This window comes from Vipera berus (assembly GCF_964194415.1).
Source record: "Vipera berus genome assembly, chromosome: 1".
In the NCBI taxonomy this organism is placed as follows: domain Eukaryota; kingdom Metazoa; phylum Chordata; class Lepidosauria; order Squamata; family Viperidae; genus Vipera; species Vipera berus.
Genome location: NC_138202.1, coordinates 84,226,937 through 84,250,551, shown reverse-complemented (window position 1 = coordinate 84,250,551; position 23,615 = coordinate 84,226,937). Strand labels below are relative to the sequence as shown.

At 39.9% G+C, this 23,615-nt stretch overlaps 1 protein-coding gene across 1 annotated transcript in view; it reads left to right on the top strand.

Moving 5' to 3' along the window:
* LDLRAD3 (low density lipoprotein receptor class A domain containing 3) overlaps positions 1-23,615 on the top strand; it is a 161,244-nt gene that overhangs the window by 81,629 nt on the left and 56,000 nt on the right. The window contains exons 3-4 of the mRNA XM_081314467.1: positions 6,164-6,289; positions 11,854-11,988. Of these exons, the coding sequence (XP_081170593.1) occupies positions 6,164-6,289; positions 11,854-11,988 (261 nt within the window). The remainder of the gene's footprint in view (positions 1-6,163; positions 6,290-11,853; positions 11,989-23,615) is intronic.

Below are 23,615 nucleotides of genomic sequence, written 5' to 3'. Positions count from 1 at the left end.
AATGTTGAATTGAATTGAACGAGAACACTATAACTAATATGGAGAATACGGAGAATAGTCAACCACTTTATTATTTAATTTATTATTTGCTACTATATTAGACCCTTAGAAATTAGGAACATTCTTTTCCCATATATTTTATTGATTTTTTAAAACATAAATCACTTAATAGTTTGTAAACTGTGTGTTTGCTGGGTTTACATTTGTAAGGAAAAATCATTAACAATTGGTTTCTATAATCCATAGTCCACATAGTACATTTAGTTGATTTCCCCTTTCGCCCAAAATGTCTTCTTTGTAAATCTTGAATTAATACAGTTCTTATTTTGGTAAATAACAATTACATATATGATTTTTTTCCCAATATTCCTAGAAATAATGATCACATCAGTTCAGTATTTCTTTTCTGTCTAATCATTCTGGTTGCCTCATCTTATATCCTGTTACAGTCCTTATTTAGATTTGTTTCTCCCATAAAGTTCAAAGTATTCTTGCTGATTAAGATTTTCTCAACAGTTAATTACATTTAAAGATTTAAAACCATTTTTCCCATATAAACCTTCTCAACACTTTTACACTTCTCAAAACTTTTGTTTACTGTAAAAACAGTAAACAAGAGGAAAAGAAAGCAAGAGTAAAGAAACATAAAAAGTAAAATACTACTTAAAATTTCTTATTCTTTTTAACCATAATTAAAAATATATTTAATCTTTAAATATTGCATTTAATGTGTCTAGTCATCTAACCCTTTAACTCTTATTCAAAACATTTTTTCTTTTTTATACATTATAATTTTCCTGAGTTCAAACACATTTAATTACCTTAAACATTTCCTTCATCTAAGCCATTTCAATAGTATTATATTACTTATATCAAGAAATAAAATAAAAAGGGGGGAAAAGCATACAGTATTATTTAAGGAATTCATCCCTCTTAGAATGACATATGTATTCAAAATCTTTTCTATTTTTTTAACCATATTCAAACAAATGTTTCTTTTTTATATATTCTCTCTGGTAGATCCCATCATCTATTTCAGACATGTCAAACACAAGGCCCGGGGGCCAGATCCGGCCCGTGAAGTGGTTTCATGTGGCCCGCGAAGCCATCCTGGAAACAGTGAGGGAACGGTCCCTGCTGCCTTGGCCCTGGCCCAGAGACCCTCCTTCTGCCAGAGACCCCCAGATCTGTCCCACTCCTGCCCAGGCCCCCATAGGCACCCTTGATGCCAATGATGTAGAGCTGGCCACGCCCACCCAGTAGTCCATACGCACTCCAGCTGTACCCACCTAGTAGGCCGTGCCCACCCTGGCCATACCCACCCGGCCCCCCGAGGGCAACCACAATGCTGATGTGGCCCTCAGTGAAATTGAGTTTGACACCCCTGATCTATTTTCTTAATTTTCACTTTAATCTTTTTCCTTTGTCCAGTATCTTTCTTGATCAATGTGTTTTGTTGAATCAAAAAGTTTTTCCATATATTCATGACTGTTGCTGTAGGAATAAATCATGTTTTCTTGCTTTGTTAAGTTTCGTCTTTGAGTCTATTTTCAATTTTATGTCCACTTATTTGTTTTGTCTGCTCCTTCTCTGTCAAATACTGGTTCAAAATACTGGTTCTTTATTCAGGAACTGACTGACTCAGCAGAACACTCACAGACATGACAGAGAAAATTTTACCGTATTTTCCGGCGTATAAGACGACCCCCTACTTTTAAGAAGTTTTTCAAGGTTTTTTGTCTTATACTCCGGAAAATACTTACATGCCCTGCCCTCCCTGTCCGTCGCAGAGGAGGCGAAGGCCCGACTGGCCCCGCCGGCCCTCCCACTGCTCCCGCGCTCCTGCTGGCCCCCGAGACGCAGCGTTTCCCGGGTGGCAGGCAGCGCCGGAGGGCAGCCGCCACCGGCCACGGCCGGCGCCCCTCCTGCTTTCCTCCCCCCAGGCCTTGAACTTCTCCCATTCGGCGCAGTGCGGGGCAGCTCCGCCCACAGCCTCTTTTTCATGTGCCGCTTCCCTCTCACCGTCGGCCGAGGCGCGCTCGGCCCGGGCTCCCGGTCCCTCTTTCCGACCGGCTTCCCGCCCTGCCCCTCATGGAGCTGGACTGGGCGTGCAGCCTCTCGGTGTGGCTGCTTTTCCTGGGCAGCCTGGCGGTGCGGCTCCTGCACTCGGACCTGTTGCTGAGCTGGCGGCTGCTGCTGCGCGTGGGGCTGCTGCCCCTCAGCGCCGCGCTCACGGCGGCTGCCTGCTGGCTCGTCTCGGCCAGCACCGCCCGGCGGAAGCGCAGCGTCGGACAGGAGCAGGACTTCCCTGCCGGCTCCCGTCCGACGCTCTTAGGGAAGAGCGAGCCGGCAGGGAAGTCCTGCAAATGCACGCGCACGCAGGACTTCCCTGCCGGCTCCACGCTCTTTGCTCTTGAGGCAGCAGCTGCCTCAAGAGCGAAGAGCATCGGACGGGAGTCGGCAGGGCAGTCCTACACACGCGCGCACTCCCCAGCTGCTAAGGAGCAGCCGGGGAGTGCGCGCATGCGCAGGACTGCCCTGCCGGCTCCACGCTCTTCACTCTTGAGGCAGCTGCTGCCTCAAGAGCGAAGAGCGTCGGACGGGAGTCGGCAGGGCAGTCCTGCACACGTGCGCACTCCCCAGCTGCTAAGGAGCAGCCGGGGAGTGCGCGCGTGCACAGGACTGCCCTGCCGGCTCCCGCCAGACGCCACCCACTGATTTTCCAGCGTATAAGGCGACTGGGCGTATAAGACGACCCCCCAACTTTTGAGAAGATTTTCAGGGGTTCAAAAGTCGTCTTATACGCCGGAAAATACGGTATGTTAGTTTCCCTGTTACAGATAAGAATGTAGAATATCTACAGAAATAAATAATGCCTAAACCCTATGTATAGGTTATGTGTTCCAGATTTTAAGCCATTTTCAAGTCAGCCATTTTGAACATAAAGATTGCTCCTAGAATAAAAACCACTGGTTCCTACTTTCCTCCTACTTACTCACGTACAAATAATTTATCCCATGAAGTGTGAAATCCTGCTCCCTTTTTCTGAAGCAAGCAGCAAATATATTTATTGCTACTGAGATTTATAATAATCTAATAATAAACTTTCTCTTCCCAATATTGCTTTGCACATGTACTTTGGCTGTTTTTGAAAAGTAGGATGGATAGCACCTAGGAGACATTTATGTTTGAATACCATACTTGAGAAATGAACAGATTAAGAAAAGGGATAATGTATGAACAGAGCCTTGGAAGGTTTGTCTGTTTTTTGGAACAATGATTTGTTTAACATCCTGCAAACACAAAGAGTCAGTGCCTAGAAACACACAGACACACACAAAGACTGCAGCAAAGCTCGGTATAACATGTTCTTATTTATAATTCTGTTTTTCTTATCATTTGGAAGAGGCTTTCAAATGTGTTTTGTTTAAGGATTTTTCACTTCTAGTAACATATTGTTGACTTATTTTCTGTTTCTTTAACATTGTCCTTGGATCCTCCTCCCTAAATTTTGATATAGTACTTAGTATTTAGTGGCATTTAGTTGATACTTTTCTGTTACTCTAAGCCTCAGCTTAGACTCAGAATAATGTAATGAGTGTTCTATAAAGGAATTCTAGTACAGTATTTGTTTTGGTTCTGGGTTTTTGTTTCTTCATTTTGTTAAATCATAAATCAATCTAAGAGTTTCTCTGGCTTCTGCTTCATAAAATCTTTTATACAATGAAGTACTTGTTCATATACAATTCTGTACAGAGTAGAACTCAACTCTCTTTTTATGATTACTAAGTTCTCTCTGACTCTGCCATAATATTTCAGTGGCAAAACTGCTAAAACTATGGTGAATACCAAAACAGGAAAAAAAACTGTGCACCATAAACTTGGTTTAGCAAAAACTATAGTCCCCTTTCCCCTGAACCCTGGATAAATATCTCAGCTTCACTTGTGTGCATAAAATCACCATATCCACTTGTATATAAAAATGTACAAAGTGTCATTATCATTATCATTGCACAGAGTGCTGGACAGACACCATGCCCCAGAAATAAAAATTTGAATAGATGACTGAACAGATAAGGAATTTAAAATCTTCAGGGCAATCCTATTCCAAAATCTCTTATCTGAGGACTGGATCATGTTTAAAACATAATACCTTGAATGAGTTCAGCATTGCAAAGTCATGGATTGATACTGGATGTGGAATCCTGAGGACTCATAAAACCATAAAATTACTGTCATTAAACTTTATAGAATCCCAAAGGGATAGGTTGAATGGAGTTATTGGTATATGAAGTAGAATCCCCCGCCCAAAAAATATTAATTACCTTGTGCATCGTTGGCACGAGAAAGCCATTTACCAGTGTAAATACACTCTGGATCTTTTGCAGTATTCAATGCCATGGCTGCAAACTGGTTCTCTGATGATGGCTTTGGAGAATTTAAGTATATGCATACACAATTTCTAACCTTTGTAAACTTATAATTGTAACTCTCAATTATTCAGTTACATCCAACTAATCTATAATGTGTACTAGTAGATTAATATCTACTATTGAGTTTATGCTAAAAAGACCCGGTCAAAGAAGCAAAATGCTCTGCAAAACAAATCTTGGTTCAGACGCTTAGAGAAATATGAGTTTGAAAGACTATGGAATGATAATAAGCAATAAAGTGATAGCATATTTTTTTAGAGAATTCATCTTCCAGGAAAGGTACATTGTTTATAGTGATTCATTAATGTGCCTTGTTCAAGGAACAGTAGATTTGTCAATTGGTCTGGGCACATTTTATCTTTGAGTTACTACTGTTAATCAGAAGTCTAAAAATATCATAGAAAATGAATGTTGCAAAGAAGAATTATAAATGTTTTGCATGCAAAAGCAAAGCAAACAAAATTTAAGTGTGTTTATGATTAGATAGAAATGAGATTTATTAAAAACTCTCACGCACACACACACACACACACACACACACACACACACACACACACACACACACACCAGAAAGGCAAACATTGGAAATTTGAATGGCCAGAGGTTTTTTTTTTTTTGTCTTTTACTGTCTTTTGTCTGTAGCTACAAAGATCCAGTTTTTCTTGGAGATATAGATCTGGCAAGGATTCCTATGCAATTGCCAGACAATCTTCTCTTAGCTGTATAATTTACAAATTACGCTTACTAGAAAGCAGTACCAAGTGTGGAGACCAGAAAGTTTATAGCCTGCTAATAACCAGTTCATATATTAATGCTAGTAATGCATGAATGCTTAGTTTCTATGAACTAAAAATGTTGTAATATATTAAATAATAAGATACAAACATTCTTACAGTTGTTTGCTTTGCAGATGTTTCATTACCAACTACGTAACATCATCAATATACTGAGTGTGAGGTAACTAGGACACTGAGCATTCTAAATCAAGCTAAATCCAAAAACTCTAGGGCACCGGTGTCAAACGCGATCGAGTCACATGACATATCATGACGTATTGCAACATTATTTGCCTTTGCAGAGCCGGGGTGGGCATGGCCTGCGCATGACACATCCAGACCGCAGGCCGCCAGTTTGACACCCCTGCTCTAGGGACTTCCTGTAAACTTGACGTTCAGTTGGTACAAATCAGCTGATCAATAATCAGCTGATAATTGGCTAATAATCAGCCGATACAAATCAGCCATTGGTAAAGACATAGAGATAAACCATATGTATACCCCATTCAAGAGACAATAAAAATGCTAATAACAAAACAAAAGGACCAGGACACATGTCCAGCAAGCAGGAATTAACACCAGACAAACAAACAGGCAGAAATCAATACCCTAATCAAGGAATTACTAAAAGAAAAACCACACACCCCACCAACACTGGCAGAGCAAGCTACTGAATATCATTAGGGAGAAAACCCTACACTCACTAGTACTGATGCTATTGCTTAATTGGGTAATTAAATGGCTGCAAGCAAACAATCTAATTCAAAGACAATTGTTTTCAGAACTGTACATCACCAGTCAACCAAGCAGAAATAAAGATTACATCAAGCTGTTGGTCAAGTTGTAAAATATTTCTATTGAGCTTTGTCAAGTAGACAAATCTGGGACTTTTGTGACTATTTTTGCCAGAGATTTATTTTATAATCACAAAGCTTTCATTTTTTTCTTCCCCAGCAAAAGCAAAATCTAAATGTGGCTCCACTTTCTTCCCATGTTCCAGTGGAATTCATTGTATCATTGGCCGTTTCCGGTGCAATGGTTTTGAGGATTGTCCTGATGGCAGTGATGAAGAAAATTGTAGTAAGTATCTACTACTTAAAGGAGCAAGTTTTATTTTTTAAAACACATATACAGTATATTAATCATTTATCCCTTATATGGTATTTGTTGCCTGCTTTTGCTGTTGAAAAAACTGTTGCTGCTGCATTTTGAATGCAAGTTTAAATCTGAAAAATTTCTCCAGTAAGTGTAACATCCTGAGAGTTACATAGACTCATGAAGGCTATATAGTTATTCAATTAATTTTGGCATATAATTTCTGTCTCTTTTAGCTCCTTTTAAAATCCAGTGTTGTGATCTAATCTGTAAGGCACTTACAACTGTTTTTTTTTTCAAGGTTAAGGTTAGAAAGAGCAGGTGAAGATCAGAACAAGTGTTCATAATGAATAAAAAGTACATTTTAAAAAAGTCGTTGCAAGTTGCTCTCTGTGTTATTGTGCCGTTCTGTGTTATGTTTATTTTTTGTTATCTTTCATCCTAGGTTAGATTTAAGTATTTCATATATCTACAAGTGCAAAATGTGTTACGTTTCTTTTTGACCTTATCAATAATATATATTGCTTAGCTTTCCAGATTCACTACAAGCACGGGAAAGCTCTTTTCCGTCCTTTGCATCATCTCTACCATTGCCTGAAGGCTATATCTAAAAGAAATATTGCATTAAGATTGATAAATATTGAAAACTCTCCGTTGGAAGACTTGATTTATATTTTTTTGTGATTTCAGTATGGTTGGCCTCTCGAATTGGCTTTTTTAGCCACACCAGATGCTGTTTTAGGACCGCTTTCCAGAGCACGATACCATAGTCCAGGGGTGTCAAACTGCCGGCCCACGGGCCGGATGCATCACATGAAAGCCACACCCACTCCGTTGCCGGCAATGGAGATAAAGCTCTGATACGTCGTGCAATGTAACGTGATGTCGTGAGTTTGACATGTCTGCCATAGTCTCGAGACTGAAGGATGCCAGTGATGATGGTTGGAAGTAGGGGTGGGTTCTCCTATTTTTATCCCACAGAAATAATCCTGTTAGGTAAATTGGGATGAGAATCCAGTGAATTTAAGGACAAGGTTTGAATCTTATCCCCCTCTTCCCTATCCAAGTCCAGTGTGTCAGCTACATTTTACTGGGAGGAATTCAGTAAAATGAAAGCCATTTAACACTTGGAATGGAATAATACTACAACATTTGCATCTAAATTTCAATAAAAGTATGAAATCTTTTTGTGGAAGCTCTGTATGTAATAAACACGGTAAGCAGAATTAGGAAAACTGACAGAAACATGAAACACTTGTTATTTAATGGGAAACTGATACAGAGAGCAAGGCTTCCAGCTGTTATCTCTCCAGTTCCAATGAATTCGTAAACTGAGGTTAGCATACTATCATGAATTTTTTAGTTATAGCCTTCTCTCATTTTCTGATAAGGAGGAAGTCACAAAAGAAAAACTTTCATTGCTATGTTCTTCCTCCAGCTAGTTATAAAAGTTATATTTTTGCAGGTGTTTGAATAGATGTCATAATACTGTGACCTAAATAATTGTGCACTGCAGCTGTAAGGGGAAAAAAGATAAGAGTGTTTGACTGTGATTTAGTCACATTTAATATTTTGGTGATAGAATCTCTTGCTAGAGGAGAGCACAGAGTTGCTTCTTTAAAAAAACATTTGATGACAGTACTTTTTTTTTTGTAAGTTAACAAGAAGAACCAAGACCTGCAGTAATCTTTAGTGGATGTGTGAAACATTTCACAACTCATTTCAACTTCGGTACGGTTGTTCTATAATATGGTCAGGATGTTCTCACCATTCTGAGTGTTCTGAGTAGTGTTCTGAGTGTCCCCATTTTGAACTTACACAGTACAATATAAAATCTCCATTGCTCTGTCTTTTATCAGCAATATTACTGTGACAGCTATACCATACTATATCATATTATGGAATATACTTCTGAAAGGTCAGGACACGCTTTCCCTTCATTTGTATTCATAAAACCTTTTTCCAATGACTTTTAGCTTCAGCTGCTTTGGTTCATGGATGTTCTGTAATAACTTTATTATTATTTGTAAACATAGTTTATTTTTACACTGTCAAGTACTGCAAATGCCATATGATTGGATTGGTTAACAAATACAATGAATTAAAAACGAAGAGTCTGTTGAACTAACAATTACACCACTGAAATTTCTCTGCTTACAATCTGTGAGGACAGTGACTACTGAGTGAAAGTTGTAAGGTAAAAGTTATAAAGCTGTCATAAAATTAATTACTAAAAACTATAGGTAACAGCGTTCCGTGCGCCTTTGGCGTCCAGTCATGCCGGCCACATGACCACGGAGACGTCCTCGGACAAGAGCTGGCTCTTCGGCTTTGAAACGGAGATGAGCACCGGCCCCTAGAGTCGGAAACGACTAGCACGCACGTGCGGGGGAACCTTTACCTTTACCTTTACCTTATAGGTTAACAAAAATTAAATATTACTTAAAATTCAGGAGATGAGTAAAATATAGTGATAATATACTAGTCAAGGAAAAATAAAATTAAAATTAAGTTGAGCAATATAAGGTACAAAATTAACAACTAGAGACAGCAATCTAATAGTTGGGTGTGTTTCACATCTGCTTAACCGGCAATCAGTATCTGGTGAATGTTGTATGCTTGTGAAGCTTGACTGCTTTAAAAGTTAAGTTTGTAAGAAAGACAGAGAAGAGTAGGGTGATGTTAATTTGATCTGATGTAAATTTGATCTGTGTAACCTGGTAATTTGGTAAATAGTAGAAAGATAACAGTACTGTGCATGTTTCTGTAAAATGAACAGGAAAACGAGCAGGGCAAGCTATTTCAAGCTTAGAACATTTTCAGACCCTTTTGAATGCAGTGCAAATATGCTGACTGCATACCTGGCAATCTGAGTTTAAATCATCTGGAATCTGAAACACTTTGCTATCCTCAGTAATAGCTCCTTACATCTCTCATTTTACCATTCATTCATTCATTCATTCATTCATTTACATATTTTGTTTGTTTGTTTGTAATCCACCTGTTCAGCAATGACAGTCACTTGGAAACTTACCTGTAAGCAGTTTCCAGAGCCAAAGTCAGAATCGAGGGTGGAATCATAGTTAGGCCATGGTCCACAAAACTCACGGGTCAGTTGAATCATTTGGCCCAGATTCAAAGTGACAGAGTTTCAGGAGCATAAGAGTTAAGATTTCAGCGTGGGTGAGCAGTTGTTTCCTATGAGGGATACCAGACTAGCAGTGGATCTTAAATACATGCCATGCTGGTGAAACTAATGAAAACTGGGAATGCCCTTGATATGCAAGGAGACATGTCAAATACCATTGATGTGTTCTCATTACATGCTTTAAAACTAGCTGTCCACCGACAGCTGCTTCTGAATACTGCCAGGTGAATCATCCTCAGGTGCTTGAATTCTCTGAGCATCTTCAGGCCAATCCAGAACAGACTCCTGAAAGTCCTCTAAGTTAGACCTGATCATGACAGAAGCTTCCAGAAGAGGGAAGGAAAAAAATGGGGATGGTGACAGAAAACTGGGATTTGACAAATCTTCAGGGTTAACAGGTAACTCTTCTTACGAAAGGTCCATTAAGGTCCATTGAAGTTTTATGGTTCCTGCAAAACTACAATATAGGTAAAAATAAAAATTGTTATTACTGAATATTTTGCCTTCCAAAAAACTGAATTGAGTAGTAAATCAGTTTTTGTCTGATGTTGTCAGCATGAAGTGTCAGTTTCCTAAGCACATTAATTGTATGGTGGAAAATTCACTTCTCCTGAAACTTGAAATTATTTCACGCATTTGTCATAATAACGACATGGAGGATAAAAACAGAAAACAACTTTCCATCTTATTTCTTTCTATTATTAAAAGATATGATATACTTTTCTATAAGGCAATGTCAATCTCAGAATGCTTCTATAAGACCAAGATGTCCTGCTTTAGAATCGGGCTGCATCTCTTAACAATCCTAAAACGGCAGGAAATTTGAAGGCTGTTAAAAACCCAGGCCATATTGCTTGTTAGTGTTTCAATTCTATATATTGCCAAACTAATTATATAGGTTAGTCACAGAGTCATTACAGATCAACATTTAAAATATTGATTATATTCAATGTGGAAGCTATCACATGTAGAATTAGGATCCCCTCTACAGATAACTGTACTATAAGCTTGGAGAGTGGCTCTTTATTGAGATCCAGAGTGAGTAGAAGAGAACAGTGGCCATTTACCACTGCTGTACACATCTTTCTTTTGGTATAATTGTTAAGACATCAGCCTAGAAACTGAGAGACTCTGAAACTGGCTGACTTTGGGCCAATCAGACCTTCTCAACCCTAGGAAAGAGAGTGGTAAAACACTTCCAAAATCTTGCCAAGAAAAGGAGGCACTTATCCAGACTGGCACCAGGAGTCAAGACTGACTTGAAGGTGCACGCATACACTCATCTTTGTAGCCCCTGAACAGCTGAAATGTTTTCACTATAGGAGAAAGTGGTATGAATGCATATGTGCCTCTATATACAAAAGAAAATGCTAATAGAAATTCAGCCTTTGGACTGTTTTAAAGCAGACTTAAACTAATATGGAAGAATATAATATATGGTTTTCCATATATAGTTGGAATGGGTGCTTAGTTGCAGAATTTCCCATTCTTCAGTAGGAAATTGTTCTATATTTAAAATTCCTCTTATATATGCCTCTTTTAGCTAAGACTTTGGTTTAATAGTTATCAAACATGCCTTGAACTTTTGAAGTGTATCACCATACAGTTCTTCCTTGGAGGCATTAGTCTTTCTGAAGTCTTATAACCATAGCATTTATTTTTAAATCATTTTAGAGACAAAAAGTACCTTTCTTTTTACTAAATCACAATCTAATACAACTTAAGACATCTATTTCTAGAGGTTACAGATTTAGCATCGCACATCATTTACACATTCAACTCACTGACACATTTCTACATCAAGGTTTGTCTTAACAGGTCTGTCTGAATCATGTGCAAGTAAGAAGGAAGTGTGCTATTAATATCAAATAGAACCTGGGCCTTCAGCATCTTCTTCCTTTTACAGTCTTATGGATACGTATTCATGTATGCACTTACATAGTGTCTTTGTTCAGTATCTTCTTAACTTCTGTGTCATTTTCCAGAAGTCTTACCTTAAACAACAAGGAATTTATGTCTCTAATGCTCTTAAGTTTATTATTCTTTCTGGCTCAGAGTTCCACTGAAACAATATCACTAGAAACTGTGGTTAGAGTTAGGGTCAAGTATGAGGTTGTTTTCTGTCAAATTATCTTTTTGTCATTTCACAGAAATATTTCATTTGCCAAATCCTTTAGAAATTTTCTATCTTTGATTCACTAATACACGAGCCAAATTAAACTGTCCCTCTCACAATTCATCTGCTTCTAAACTATAATAATGGGTGCACTACTGTGTTTGGGAGAAAGAAAAAACTCTCAGCTAACGATTTAAAGCACAGATGGTATAGAAGTGCTTTTGGGAATAATATCTGTCAAAGAGATATTGCAAGTTTGAATAAAATATGCTTTTGTTTCCACAGCAGCAAATCCTTTGCTGTGTTCTACTGACCGATTTCACTGTAGGAATGGCCTATGCATTGATAAAAGCTTTATGTGTGACAATCAAAATAACTGCCAGGACAACAGTGATGAAGAAAGCTGTGGAAACTCTCATGGTAAGTATGAAATTTAAAACATAGTTTTCACACTGAGATGCCTCTTAATTAACATTGTGCCATTGGCGGGTGGTTTTTTTTTGTTTGTTTTTGGCCTGTATTGGAACTGTGAGGTCTTTTGTATTATACAAACAGCATTAAGAAGTTTCTGAACAGGGGAGTCTTGTATAAGTTATAGACAAGTCACTCAAAGCAGGATAGTTCAAATATTTTATTTTTCCAGCACATTAAAAGAGAGGCACAGTGGTTCAGTGGCTTAATGGATGTCAGAGAAGGTCTATGGTCCGGCAGTTTGAGTCTTACCACCACGCGACAGAGTGAGCTCCTCTCAGTTGCCTTAGTTCATGCCAAGCTAGCAGTTCGAAAGCATGTAAAAATGCAAGTAAATAGGTGTGGGAAGGTTCCGTGTTTTGCTGTATGCTCCGTGCTGAAATGTGATATCATGCTGGCCTCATGACCATCGAATCATCTTCAGACAGCACTGGCTCAATGGATTATAGAAACAAGAGATGAGCATCACTCCCTAAGGTTGGCTACAACTAGCAAAGTAAAACCTGCAGAGACACCTTTACTTTTTTACACATTAAAAAACAGATTTTTAGGTTTTTGATATGCTATATTTTAAATTATTATTCATTTTGGATCTGATCCCAAAAGTAAATCCAAGACAGACCTATGCACAATCAATATGACACAGTGACTTTTAAAGTTGTAGTACTTTCTAAATTTGAATTCAGAATAAGTCTGTGATGCTTTATTAGCAGATGGTGATAACAGAAATCCTTTGTCCTTGGCATTGCACACATTTAACAATAAGAAAAAAGCAACCACTTGTACTGGTTTGACAAGTCGTTCACATAAATATTTTGCCCTGGCTTCCGGTTCGTGCGCACGGCACTTCCAGACGTGCAGGAACAGTCTGCTTCCTGCCCTCTGTTTCTTTCTTTTTTGGAGGACCCTGAAAAGGGTCAAAAATCGCCCTGGAGGGATGATTACCGAGACAAGGACTTCCCTGCGATCACGGAAGGGCGGCAGCTCTCTGCTGGAATCCAGGATCATCTCCTTTAGCCCAAAGAAGAAGAGACCGGTCATAAAGATGGCCGATCACTAAGCCACTCCCTGCCGAAAGCCAAAAGCACTACTTAGCACTAAGAAGCAATCTGGAGGACCTGGACAAGCTTTTACCTTTCCTATTCCCTTAACCATTTTCCTGTGGGACTTTCCTGAAAATCTCCTTCCCCATTTTTTGAGAAAATGGCAAATATCTACTTTGGGAACAAATCTTAAAGCCTCAAAGCTATGAAAGAAACTCAATTAATTCAGCAAAGAAATTAAACAATTTCATCTGTATTTACTAAAAAGTTTCTATTTGTTGCTGGCGATCCACTATCCTATCTTCTCTCTAAGCTGTGAATTAAAGAAAAAAAATTGGAGTAATCCTACAAAAGTTCTATATTAATTGGGGGGGGGGGGGGAAGAAAGAAAAGAAAATTCTTACATTGCATGTTATATGTTATTGATGACATCTTGTGGCGAAACGTGGTACAGCAAGTAAATTTCCTTTTTCTGTTGTGAGAGCTGACTAAATAACAGAGCTGTCCTTGACACTGTGCTTAAAGATAAGTGTGGGAACACCTGGCACTGAATACAACTCTTCAGGAGGTGGAAAATTTTGTGACTATTTATTGCCCTGTACACCGCCCTGAGTCCTTCGGGAAAAGGGCGGTATAAAAATTTAATAAAATAAGAAATAATAAAACAGCCTCCATGGAAGATTTAACTGCAAACAACAATGAAATGGATGAATACATCCCACCACTTGATTATAAACTGATACTGGACACGATTTTGGCAATGACAGAGCAAATTAAAGCCAAACTGCAAGAAAAATCTGACAATGTAAAGCCACCAAATCAAATTTTAATTTAATTTAATTTTAATTTAATAATTTGATTTCTATACCGCCCTTCTCCCGAAGGACTCAGGGTGGTGAACAGGGCAATACACAATAAAAATATTATACAAAAATTAAAAAGCCATTAAACATTATGCCCTTAAAATTAATACATATTACAATTAAAACTATTTTTAAAAACCCAACCCCATCCCGTCAGACCAGGCCAGCTTGTTCGAAAAAGAAAGTTTTGAGATCGCGCCGGAAGGAGCGAAGGTCGGGGGCCGTCCGGAGCTCAACCGGTAAGCTGTTCCAAAGGTCTGGCGCGCCCACAGAGAACGCTCTCCCCCTGGGGGTCACCAATCGGCATTCTTTGATCGGCGGCACCCTGAGGAGGCCCTCTCTGTGGGAGCGCACTGGACGGAGGGAAGTTGACGCCGGCCGCAGGTGTTGCCGTAGGTAATCCGGACCCATGCCATGAAGGGCTTTGTAAGTCATCACTAACACCTTGAACCTCACCCGGAGAGCAACCGGTAGCCAATGCAGCTCGCGGAGCAAAGGTGTAACATGAGAGTATCGGGAAACTCCCAAGACAACTCGCGCGGCTGCATTCTGCACCAGCTGGAGTCTCCGGGTGGACCTCAACTCCAAAACCACGAATGATCTCACCCAGCGGCTTCATATAGATGTTGAACAGGAGAAACGAGAGAACCGATCCCTGAGGAACTCCACAAATGAGGTCTCAAGGTCGATCTCTGCCCCCCTGCCAACACCGACTGCGAACGTCCCAGAAGGTAAGAGGAGAACCACTGGAGAACTGTGCCTCCCACTCCTAACCCTCTGAGACGCCGCAGCAGGATACCATGGTCGATGGTATCAAAAGCTGCTGAGAGGTCTAAAAGGACTAGGACAGAGGAGCAACCTCTGTCCCGAGCCCGCCAGAGATCATTCGCCAGCGCGACCAATGCCGTCTCCGTGCTGTACCCGGGCCTGAAACCCGATTGGTACGGGTCTAGGTAGTCAGCTTCATCCAAGAACAAAGGGAGCTGCTGCACCACCACGCTCTCAACAACCTTCGCCAAAAAGCGAAGGTTGGAGACCGGACGATAGTTGTTTAAAATTGCTGGGTCCAAGGCAGGCTTCTTGAGGAGGGGTCTCACCACCGCCTCCTTCAAGGCGGAGGGAAAACTACCCTGACTCAAAGAGGCAGTAATCACTGCCTGGAGCCAGCCTCGTGTCCCATCCCGGGCTGCATAAGTCAGCCAGGATGGGCACGGGTCCAACAAACACGTGGTGGAGCTCAGCTTCCCCATGATCTTGTCCACTTCTTCAGGAGTCACAGGATCGAACTCTTTCCAGATTAAATCGACAAGGCCGCCCGTATCCTCTTCGTCAGACTCTGCCCAGTCGGAGTCCAAACCGGTCCGGATCCGAGCGATTTTGTCCGACAGAAATCGGCTAAATTCCTCGGCTCGACCCTGCAAGGGTTCCTCCCTCACCTGATTAAGAAGAGAGCGAGTTACCCTAAACAGGGCGGCCGGGCGATTATCTGCGGACGCGATGAGGGTGGCAAAGTGGTTAGACCTAGCCACCCTCAACGCTGCGAGATAAGTTCTCGTAAACGACCTTAGTCGTAACCGGTCGGATTCGGATCGGCTGGACCTCCAACAGCTCTCTAGGCCCCGTCTCCGACGCTTCATCTCACGGAGCTCCATGGAGAACCATGGGGCCCGTTGGGATCTGCGTTGGGTCAAGGGCCGCATGGGTACAACTTGGTCGAGTGCCTCTGTGGCTGCCCTTTCCCAGGCTTCCACTAGGGCATCGACCGAGCTGTGAGCAAAGGAGGCAGGTGGGGGCCCAAGCGCCGTTTGGAACCGCTCAGGGTCCATAAGGCGTCTAGGGCGGAACCATCTTGTTGGCTCAGCAACCCCACGGCAGGGAGTGGTAAAACGGAAGACCATCCGCAGGAGATGATGATCGGTCCATGACAGGGGTGAATTAATTGGGGAACCCCCCCCAAGATCATCCAAACACCGTCCGGATAGAAAAACCAGATCGAGTGTGTGACCCCCCCCCCGTGAGTTGGGTCCAGAATAACCTGCTTCAGGTCCATGGCCGTCATGGAAGCCATGAACTCCCGAGCTAACTCAGATGATCCCCCCAGGGATGGTAGGTTGAAGTCACCCAAAACTATAAGTTTGGGGAACTCAACCACCAACCCTGAGAGGATATCGAGAAGCTCAGGCAGGGCTGCTGCCACGTGTCTAGGTGAAGCATACACCAGCAGCAAGCCCAACTGAGCTCTGGGACCACATCTCAGGAGGAGGGACTCACACCCGACTATCTGGACCATGGTGGCCTCCCGCGGACATAAGGTCTCCCTTGCAACTACTGCCACTCCACCACCCCTACCCTGAGCCCGAGGCTGGTGCAGCACCCGGAAGCCTGATGGGCAAAGATCAACCAGGGGGAGCCCGCCCTCTGGGCCCAACCAGGTCTCCGTAATGCAAGCCAGGTCCGCATGCTCCTCCTCAATCAACTCCTGAATGAGAGGAGCCTTATTCATTACGGACCTGGCATTAAAATACACGAGCCTGAGCTCAGGTGGCTGCTCATCCTCGCTCCCGGATAGAGGGGCCGCTTCCTAATAAATGCGGCTGATCAGTCTTAGTTTCTTCTGCAAGGAATGGTTGGGGGAGGGGTGCGTTTGCTTCACCCTTTCCTCCCCCAAAAGGTTCCCTGCTTGGAAGGAGGGACGTGAAAGGGGTGGCTTTTGGTTTCTTTCCTTCTAACGGACAGAGTGGTGCCCAGTGGGTATTAGGGAGGGGACAGATTGGGAAGGGGGATTGTGTCTTTCCTCATCCAGCAAAACTGGTAAGAGAAAGCTTTTGGGCTAACCAACTAAGCTGCTAAATCCCCTCTTTCTAGCAGACCCTCCTCACTGGGAAGAAACCTTGGCAATGAACGGATTTGGAGGCGTGCGTGCACACACACACACACACACACAGCTCCCCCTCCCCGGCACGGCTCATCTGACTGACCCACTCACCTTTCCAGCAGCCCTCCTGTCTCTTCCTCTGCTGCTGCCATGTGCAGTCCGAGGAAGAAATGAGGTTTGTGGGCAGTCCCACAAACAGCTTGTGGGAAGTCCCACAAACCAAAGAACTTCAACCAATCAATTCAAGCTTCGCAAGTTTTTTTCCCCCATGAGAAGTTTGAATTGATTGGTTGAACTTTTTTAGTCCCACTTTTTTTTTTGGATTGCACATGGCAGAGGACTGGGAGCCACATGTGGCTCTGGAGCCGCGGGTTGCCGACCCATGATCTATAACTATACATATATAATTTTGATTCCAGTGTAAAACTGAATTTAACAAATATGTCCAATACATAATTGAAAATCAGAAAAATAAAAACCCACATGTTTAGTTTCATTTTTCTAAACTGCACATAGGTTTTAGCACATTTAGTCCTCCACTAAGCCTAGGTAAGTACTTTACAATAGGCCAGTTTAAATATTTTTACATTCAGAAGGTTAAAAATTGCTTGAACTTATTCCTCTTAACCCAATTCTGCTATTTCTCTTTATTGTGTCTGGTCTTGGCTTATTATTTACATAGGATGAAAACTAAAACTTGACTTGTAATTGTTGTGCTTTTTCTTAATTTAAATCCAATCTACATATGTTAACTTAATAGTTAAAAACAGACCAAATAAAAAAAGAAAATGTTTAAGACTGATGCAAATTAAATGACACCAAATGCTTAATTAAAGCAAGTATGTGATTGTGCATATTTTACTAGCAACAGATAGCAGTTATAGCATCTGGTGCCCAGAAGCAACTTCTAAAATTTTTTGTCAGCTGGAAGTAATTTCTCCTATAAATTATTATCTTGCCTGCTCTACTTCACTATGCCACAATAAAACGTTTGTATTTTAAGTGAAATCATTGTTTTTAGGGACATTGCTACAAAACGTGAAGCAGAACCAATTCTGGGAGGCAATTGAATAACACATTTGATGACTTAGTAATTAAAAAACATTCAATGCACCATTATACAAGTATTTTACAGTTTGAGCATTTATAAAGATGTATACCATTGTGCATCCACTTTCAGAAATTGTCTACTCTTGCTCGATTTGAAAGCTTTATTATAGGATTAAAATGCAACCGTTTTCAATCACAGGAGCCTTGATTACGTTAAATCAATATAATTAATAAATAAGCACATGTTTGAATTAACAAATGAACATTTTGCACCTTCCAAGAGATGGATTCTTTTCTTAAAATTTCATAATTATCTACTTGGTTAAGTAGTTAAAGAAAAGTGCTGATTTGTTTCCAGAGATGACCTGAATATCCAAATGGGGTTATCGCTTTTGTTGGATTCTGTTCTGTTCATTCTTAGGAAGCTACTCATCTTTGTGATCAAGTAGCATTTCTTACACAACATAGGAAAATTGGTCAAGGTTTCCTGTTGCGTTACAGTCACACCATGTCAGAAGCAGGCATTTTACTTCACATGAACACCAAAATATATAAAATGCCTTTAGTTGTTGACCACTTTTCCAAAATCTCTTGAACTAAATATGTGCATATATACTCACATCTCTCTCTGGTAAATACATATCATTATGTACTATTATGTATCATTACATAATGGTGCCCACACATGTCCTGAACTATTTATTGCAGTCATCAGATCTGCATTATGTCTATTGTGACCCTGTCTTTGATTTTTTCTGTATGCTTAGAATTGCTATATGCAATTTAATACATTCAAACAAAATTATATAAAGTAGAATTGAACGACTTAAGTGGTATTAATAGGAAATAATAATAATTTGTTCGTACATATATCATTCCTTTCACTGAAGTACATATACTTTTTCTTGATGCCTGATTCATTCTCAGTCACTTTCAAACTTTTTAAAAGAAGGCTATATCTACACATATACTTACTCTGAAAAGAATAGTACAGATTTCTTTGAAGAAAGAAAGTTTTGTGACCTGAATCAAGATGTAATTGGCAAAGATCCATATCACAAAACTAGCTACTTTAGCTACCAAATATTCCATATAGAACAAAATTGAATGAGTTATTTGTTCTTCATGTAAGAGAACCTCTTAAAATATCATCCTGAGAGGTAAAGAAGTCATCCATGTAGGGTTGTAAATTCAGACTTTCCATTGCAGATTCGACACCAAATAAAACCCAAGAGGATTTGAATCCATGTTAATGTATCACGCTAATTTGTTCTAATGCATTTCTGGTCATCATGTGCTGGTAGTGATGAATAGCTTTTGGCTTCCTATTGTTGTTTCATTGACTCTAGCAACTTATTTATTGGGACAAATTTTATTTCATAACATTTTTTTCAACTTACTTTCTTAAGAGAAAGAATATAAAATATTTTGGAAACACAATTAAAATCCAATTAAATTATATTATGTTTGGGGAAGTGGAGAGCAACGACTTTGCAAGGAAAATGCTGCAAAGTAGAATACTGTGCATGTGTGTGTGTGGGGGGGGGATCTCTATTTCAGAAGTCAAGCAATTCCAGAGAAGGGGAGCTGCTACAGAGACCATCCCACATTGGGTACCTTCTCAGTGTACCACCTGGTGGTAGGGGGGCTTTACCATCTGTTCCCTAGTTCTGAGATTTTTTCCAGAAGTGGTTTGCCATTGCCTCCTTCCTGGGACTGAAAGAAAGTGACTTCCCCAAGGTCATCAGAAGGTGGGGCTGGAACTCCTGTTTTCTAGCCTAATGCCTTAACCACTATACTAAACTGGTTCTAATCAGATTAGAATTCTAATGATAATGGAATTAGGATTTTTAAATTAGTGAGTACCCTGGTACCGTTATTGATAAAGAAGAAAGGGTTCTTTTGAAATCAGTGCATAGATTTCTGTAGGCGACTTGAAGGACTTACTCAACAGAATACAGAAAAACAGAGTCGGACGGGACCTTGGAGGTCTTCTAAATCAACCGTTGTCCTTTTCTGTGGATCGATACTGGGGGCTCTGTAAGCAGCACATTCTTGAGTTGCTCCAGAGAGGGACTGACATGATTACCAAGCCTGCTGTTTGGAATCCATGGCTTAAGTTCTTAATAAACCTGGACATTTTTTTACAATTCCATAGGCATTGGCCAACTCAGATTCCACAACATGTGCCCCTCCTTCCACACAAAACCAATTAAAGGTCCTTAGAAGAATATTTCACGTAGGTTTGAACTTGGGGAAAGAAATGTCTGGGGGAAAAATAGTTAAATCTTCCCTTCTCAGGAGTAGTAGTCCTGACTTAGTTAAAAGGCTTATGCTTTTACTCTAATGTAAATATTGTGGACGAATCATAGTCTAGAAAAATCAGAATAGCTTGACCCTGCACTCCAATTTTTGCTGAGAAAATTACGTCTTCTTTTGTTATTCAAATAATACATTAGGCTAAGTGGGCTTTATAGCTGCTATAGTACTAGTTTCCCTGCTCTTTTTTTAATAGTAGTTTCTCTGTTCCCGTCAGGGACTATCTGTATCCCTGCTAAGCGTATTGATGACATTCTCATTAGTGCGGCTTCTTGCCTATTGTAGGAGTATTCCAACTCTTTGGAAACAATTTGATGTAATTAAATAGTTTAAATCCTGTACACATTCTATTGAGAGTACATTCTAACCTTTCATCTTTCATTGATTTATTTTGAATGTATTTTAGATTTTTTTTTACTATTATGAGAATCCTAGCTGGAATTAGCATGGTCTTTGGATTATAATATGAACCACCCATCGGTATTGAGTCCATTAGCAGAACAATCCATTAGCTAACAATACTGATTTCTCTCTGGAAGGGAGTCTTGTTTTCTTCAGAAGAGTCTTGTAAAGCTATAAAGCTATTACATTTCCCTTTTACTGCCAGTTATTTATCATATTAGCTATGGCAATGAAACTATGAACATGAAGGTATAAAAATGAGACTCTCTGAGTTTATTGCAAGATCTTTTCCTATTTCTTCTACATATAGACGATGAAATCACGTTGATTAATGTTCATTTCTTTGCTAATCAGCCCCAATTATCTGCAGGTAGTCTATTCAGCTCCAGCTGAAAAAATAAAATTTTATCTGATCGTTTTATTTATAAGCAAAGGAAAATTGAATTAACTTATTGAATTAACTTATACTACCTTTAGTATACTTTTTATTTTCAGAAGTGCCTCTGAGCCCTTCACAGGATATATAAGGCACACACATTTTTAGAAGACAAACATGGTATGCAGCTAGTGTTTTGTTTCAGAGTATATCCACCAGGACATAAAAGAACATTTGTAGCTAAAGTGGTTAAAAAAACAAACAAACAGCCAGTCTTGGAGAGCAGATACAGAAGAACTTCACAAATTTCCATCTAGTAAATGGATTATTTATGTCTAACTGTGTCTAACCCAGCAGCCATTCTGTGAATAGGCAAACATTACCGCATAGCAGACACTTTATAAAAGTAGTTGCAACATTTGCTTAAATGTTCAAGTGGCCCAGTCCCTGATTTTAATGTACCTTAATTTTTAAAGGCATGCTTGTGTAGATTAACCAATTTACCCCTATCTATAACTAATGAGAGGTAGAGGACAGGATGGCCTGGAGGAACATTGTCCATAGGGTCGCGATCGGTCGGACACGACTTCGCAGCTAACAACAACAACATAACTAATGAGAATGGTTAAAATTGACTGAAGGTTCTAGTATAAATATCCCCAAAAGAAGACTTAACATAATGTGTAAAATAATGTTCACTATGCATATTAGAGCCCTATATGGAGAAAGAGATTCCAGAAAGGCCGAGCAACTTGAGACATTAGTGTTGATGCATGCTAAATGATTGAAAACAAGGAATACCAAAAGAAGTCAGTATGTGCAATAGGAATCAGCACCTGAGCTCTCTTATTATTGGGTACCCATTGGAGAAGTTTACCTTGGGACCCAGACTCTTTTACTAATGATCCTGTCTCTTATATATCTTATGCACAGTCTGTATGTCTAGGTGTACATTCAAGTGTAGTTGCATAGACTTTTACGAAAGTAGGAATTCAGTGTATGAAAAGTAGGGTGGACAGTACTGTTGATAAAATACCCATCTCTCATTTGCGCATTTCATAAGTATTCGCATAAAACTGCAAGTACAGGCTGAATGCTTTGTGTAAGACTTTCTTCTCTGCCTTCAAGTCAGAACTGTATGCATGTTTTCCTACCTTAATTTTTAAAAGAAGCACAAGCTGATCTTTTCTGCAAGACTAGACAGCTTGTAATTCTGTTAGGATAGTTTCTGCTTCTCTTTAAAGAACACAGCAAACTTAATGTTCCCTATTCAGTTTGTGGGTAAGTAGATTACTCTCACTTGTCCTCTGTAGAGATATAATGTACCTTATATCTGGTAAAACTTGCTAAGACAATTTTGGGAAGGGTTACCTTTCTCCTGAGCCAGCAAGCTCAGTCATTGTGTTTTAAAATACAAAACTGGCAAAGTTGGCTGCAGTAAGCAAAACTAGAAATTGTTTTTTTTTCCTTAGAACAAACCAAGGCAAACTATGGTTTAAAACATTTAGCCCTTTTCTTTGTAAGGTAGTCCACTATCTTCTCCAACTTCCTTAACTGAAGATTGAATTAAGTTGTACTCTTGTTCAGCAGATAGTTATCAGCTATAATTAATGTGATATATTGCTTTATTTATATATAATTTAAATCAGTTTATAAACTATAAAAGCAACATGGAAAATAAACACAATCTAATAAAACACAGGATTTGTTGAAGAATTGGGAGTGCCATCATGAAACAATAGCAAAATTTAAGATGATTGAAAAACATCAATATTATGGACTTCACAAAAAAAGGGCAAAAGAAAACAATTCAAATACCATAAAATAGTCTCCAGTGAGCACCTAAGGCAGATTCAACTGCTTTAAAGAATCACAAACAGGTACTATAGTTATGTCCCAATACAGTCCAGCTTATAAGAGATGATCAAACTGAGTCCAAGATAGGGGTTCGCATCATCGGTCTAGAGTCCCTATGGGAAAACAAAGCACTACATGGCCAGTACATTAAAAAAAATATCTGGGAAAGCAGATAATAACGAGACCTGACAATGGCTAAGAGCAGGAAAGTTGAAGAAAGAGACTGAGGGACTAATTCTGGCTGCACAAGACCAAGCCTTAAGGACAAATGCATACAAAGTCAAAATTGAGAAGACAGCAACAATCAATAAAGTGCCGGCTATGCAAAGAAGCTGAAGAAACTGTGGACCACCTGATAAGCTGTTGCAAGAAGATCACACAGACTGACTACAAGCAGCGGCATGACAAAGTAGCGACAATGGTGCATTGGAAGATCTGCAAGAAATATCATTTGCCTGTAAGCAAGAACTGGTGGGATCATAAAATAGAGAAAGTCATAGAAAATGATAAAGTTAAATTGCTCTGGGACTTCAGAATTCAAACAGATAAGCACCTGCAACATAACACCCTTGACTTAACAATTGTTGATAAGAAAGACAAAAAAGCCTGGATAGTGGACATGGCAGTGCCTGGAGACAGCAGAACAGATGAGAAAGAATTGGAGAAGATAACAAAATACAAAGACCTACAAATAGAAATAGAACGACTGTGGCAAAAGCAAGCAAGGGTAGTACCAATAGTAATAGGTGCCTTGGGTGCAATCCCAAAACTACTGGAGGACCACTTGGGCA